At 41.6% G+C, this 3,402-nt stretch overlaps 1 protein-coding gene across 2 annotated transcripts in view; it reads left to right on the top strand.

Moving 5' to 3' along the window:
• kansl2 (KAT8 regulatory NSL complex subunit 2) overlaps positions 1-3,402 on the top strand; it is a gene marked incomplete in the record, with an annotated part of 11,519 nt that extends 8,117 nt beyond the window's left edge. For both annotated transcript variants that reach the window (XM_014022564.1, XM_014022565.1), the window contains 4 exon segments: positions 300-396; positions 719-972; positions 2,428-2,634; positions 3,065-3,402. In XM_014022564.1, coding sequence (XP_013878018.1) covers positions 300-396; positions 719-972; positions 2,428-2,634; positions 3,065-3,145 — 639 coding nt within the window.

Here is a 3,402-nt window from a genome sequence, read left to right as displayed (position 1 = left end):
AAGCCTTGCTTTGACTCATTCATGCACGTTTGAGAAATCCTGCAGCGTTTTTAGGCAGCCATGCTGAGGAGCAATAACAGCTAAAGGTGACATAGATACTTTATTATGGTTTAGTATTTAAATGTATGCCTGAGAAACACATAATATTGCCCCTTTAAGCTATATTTTGGTTACTAGCGGCCCTGTTTTGTGTCATTGATATTTTTCCTCAGATTACTTTAGTTTATTAGTGTAATATTTTGTTCTGTTTCTGTCGTGATTTTTATAACCGTACCTTTTTATCATCTCTTCTGCTGCAGCTTCATTCAAGAACACTAACTGAAAAATGCATGGCGTTTGTGGAGGGAGCCAGGTGTACCAATCCCTGCCTGCCCATGGCCCGGCACTGTATCTCACGTATCCTTAACCACAGTTTACAGTCTTTTCACTCAGCTTTGGCTCCAGATCAAACTCCTCAGCTTGCAGTAGCTGTGAGTTTTTAAGTGAGCCTAAAATAAGTCCTYCTTGTGGTCTGTTGATTTGTTTCCCCAGAACAAAAAGGGACTTATCACTTCAGTTAGAAGGAACATTTCTTTAACCACCTTGACCCTAAACCCTAAATAATTTAAACAGCTTCATCAGGATCACAGCTAAATCACGTAACTGTTTTGAGAAAAGACCTGTTCTGTTCTGTTCTGTTCTGTGTAATATGTTCATTTTTCCTTCACATGATGTTTAGACATTTACCAGGACAACAACCAGGTGTTGTTTAAAATTTGTCCCGGGCTTAAAGATGTTCCGTGTGATCGAATCGTCCACATGGGTCAGTCCGATGATCCTCGCTGCCCCCTCCACCTCACTCTGCCTCCGCTCATGTACCAGCCAGAGCAGGAAGCCCCCCCTCAGGACCAGTTCACACCTGCAAGCAAAGAYATGTACCTGAGTGCAGCAGAGCTGCAGCCCACAGAGAGCCTCCCCCTGGAGTTCAGTGATGTAAGTAAAGACCMCTTCATCCCACTGACTGACAAGTTTGTTTTATCCAAACAAAAAATTCTTCCCCCAAAATTAAAACCAGAAACTGAACTTTGTTCTTTTTATTTTTCAAAAGTAAACTTTGTTTACATTTAATTGTGTAATATACAACAAATGTCCGCCTTTCAATTYAAAATACAGACAATAAGGTTAAAGTGCCAATCCTAACATTACATACAATCTCTTATTTAAATTCAAAAGGTTTATTTTAAAAACTATAACACAGTTATGGTGCGTTCACACCAAATGCGATTTCAGCATCAGGAGCATCAGATTTACAAAGTCTATGGTGGACGCGCTTCAATCAGCGTCGGGAAATGCTGCGGCGCCTCAAGCACGATTAGAGCAGCGCGATTTGAACGATCTGAGCATTCGACGTGCTTGATGCGCAAATCGCTGAAGTTAGAAAATCTGAACTTTTGCAGCTCGATGCGCCGCGTCATCCAATCAGAGAGACTCCACTGTGTGACGTAGCGACAGATTTCCCGACGGGACATTTTACTGAATGATGTCCACTAACCTGAAACAGATGGAGAGGAGCTCTTTAGCTGAAATCGAGTGCCTGCAGTCGGTGTCCTGACAGGAGATATCCTCACCAATGCGTGGCAGCGACTCATCAGACTGGACTCGGGACAAAAATAGTCCTGAAAGCGAGCNAAAAAAGTGTTAAAGTCTTAAATTTAACTTTCCTTAAGCTGTAGGAACCTTGGCAATACACGAGATCATAAAAACTAACAAATAATTGCAGAAGAAAAAGTTAATACTCGTGCTGTATTAAAATGATGATTTAGGACTGTTTGCATCCAAACTGTTGAAACTTGCAGTGGTTTTAAAGTTGACTCAGTGTCCTGCAGCTGAAAACCTCCACTGATRAAAGGCTTCTGGTGCAGAGACAYGTKCTGCTGATTCTGTCAGCTGGCCTTCATTTTCACCATGTTAATAAGCCAACATGGAGGTGCTCTTATTCTGACAGGAAACTGGAGCTCATCTGGGACCAGAGTTTCCACTTCATCCTCCTTTAAGATAAACTAACAGCAGAAAAGCACGTGGTCACTGTTTTTTAGTTTCTCAGAGGGGATGTGTGGGAGGTGTGGAAAAAACACACATCAGTACTGTTGGTGTATCACTACAGACGTTGGTGTTTTTTCAACAATGCTTGTTTTATTTAGACTTTACAAAATAAAAACTCTGATGTAGGATTAAAGTTTCAAATACAATAAAAAGTGTTGCATTAATATTATTTATTACTAACATTGTTGAAGTTAGTAAAACTGTTCAGTTTGTAAATATCTGCATTAAAAGTGTCTCTAAAGTCTAGATTCAGGTCTAAAACCATCCAAGTTATTTGTGTAAATATGTAAATGTGACCAAATGTTTTTATTGTTTTGATTTSTGATGAGTTTCTGTCGTATGAAGGACCTGGATGTAGAAGGGGACGGCATGCAGGGTCCTCCGTCTCCGCTGCAGTTTGACACGGCCCTGGCCCTGGAAGACCAGACCATCAGGGCCATCGCTGAAGCACCGATGGACATCCTGACAGCAGAAGACTCAGACCAGGTGGACCTGGACACCTCAGGACAGGAGCTGTCAGAAAGAGACGTGGACGCCATCATCAACGACCAGGTGAACTCCTAACCCTGTTTTTAACATCTTCAGGATTAGCTGTGGTTCTAGACCCTGGAGACGGATCAGTGATGAGTTCAGTGATGAGATTAAAAACAAAACAGAGCAACAAAAAATAAATATAGGAAAACTAAACCACTTCTTTCCTGTTTTTATATGGATGAAATTTAGAGGTGCTTTATTTAGAGGCAGCTTTATTTTGAAATTTAGAGAGGCAGCTTTATTTTGAGTCATAGCGGTACAGTGAAGACAGCTTTATTTTGAAATTTAGAGAGGCAGCTTTATTTTGAGTCATAGCGGTACAGTGAAGGCAGCTTTATTTTGAAATTTAGAGAGGCAGCTTTATTTTGAATTTATTTTGAAATATAGAAAGAGCTAACAGAGTGTGTCTGTGCTCTGGTTGAACTCTAACTTCCTGTTGGTGTCTCAGGTGGTGTCAGACGTAGTTGGAGGTGAGGAGGACGCCACGGACAGTTCAGTCCCAAATCCTGACCCAGCTGCAGCTCAGTGAGCTCCTGAACCAGCTCAGCTCTGATGTTCCAGTTCAACCTTCAGATTTCTCATCAGTTGGTTCATCTGACAGGACGATACTCAGTGGTAGCTGAGCTGAAACCTCCAGAACTGGACCAGGACCAACATGTTTTACGTTCAGCACAGTGTGTCTTCTCTTCCAGATCAGAGGTTACATAATTTACCTTCACGTCTGCAGCTTTTACAGGCTGAATGTTTAGAAAAACAGAATAAATGTTGTTTCAGCTCTGAACCGTC

Source organism: Austrofundulus limnaeus, unplaced genomic scaffold (genome assembly GCF_001266775.1).
Source record: "Austrofundulus limnaeus strain Quisiro unplaced genomic scaffold, Austrofundulus_limnaeus-1.0 Scaffold335, whole genome shotgun sequence".
NCBI lineage: Eukaryota > Metazoa > Chordata > Actinopteri > Cyprinodontiformes > Rivulidae > Austrofundulus > Austrofundulus limnaeus.
The sequence above is the reverse complement of the archived record's forward strand: the minus strand, read 5'-3'. Positions and strand labels throughout refer to the sequence as shown.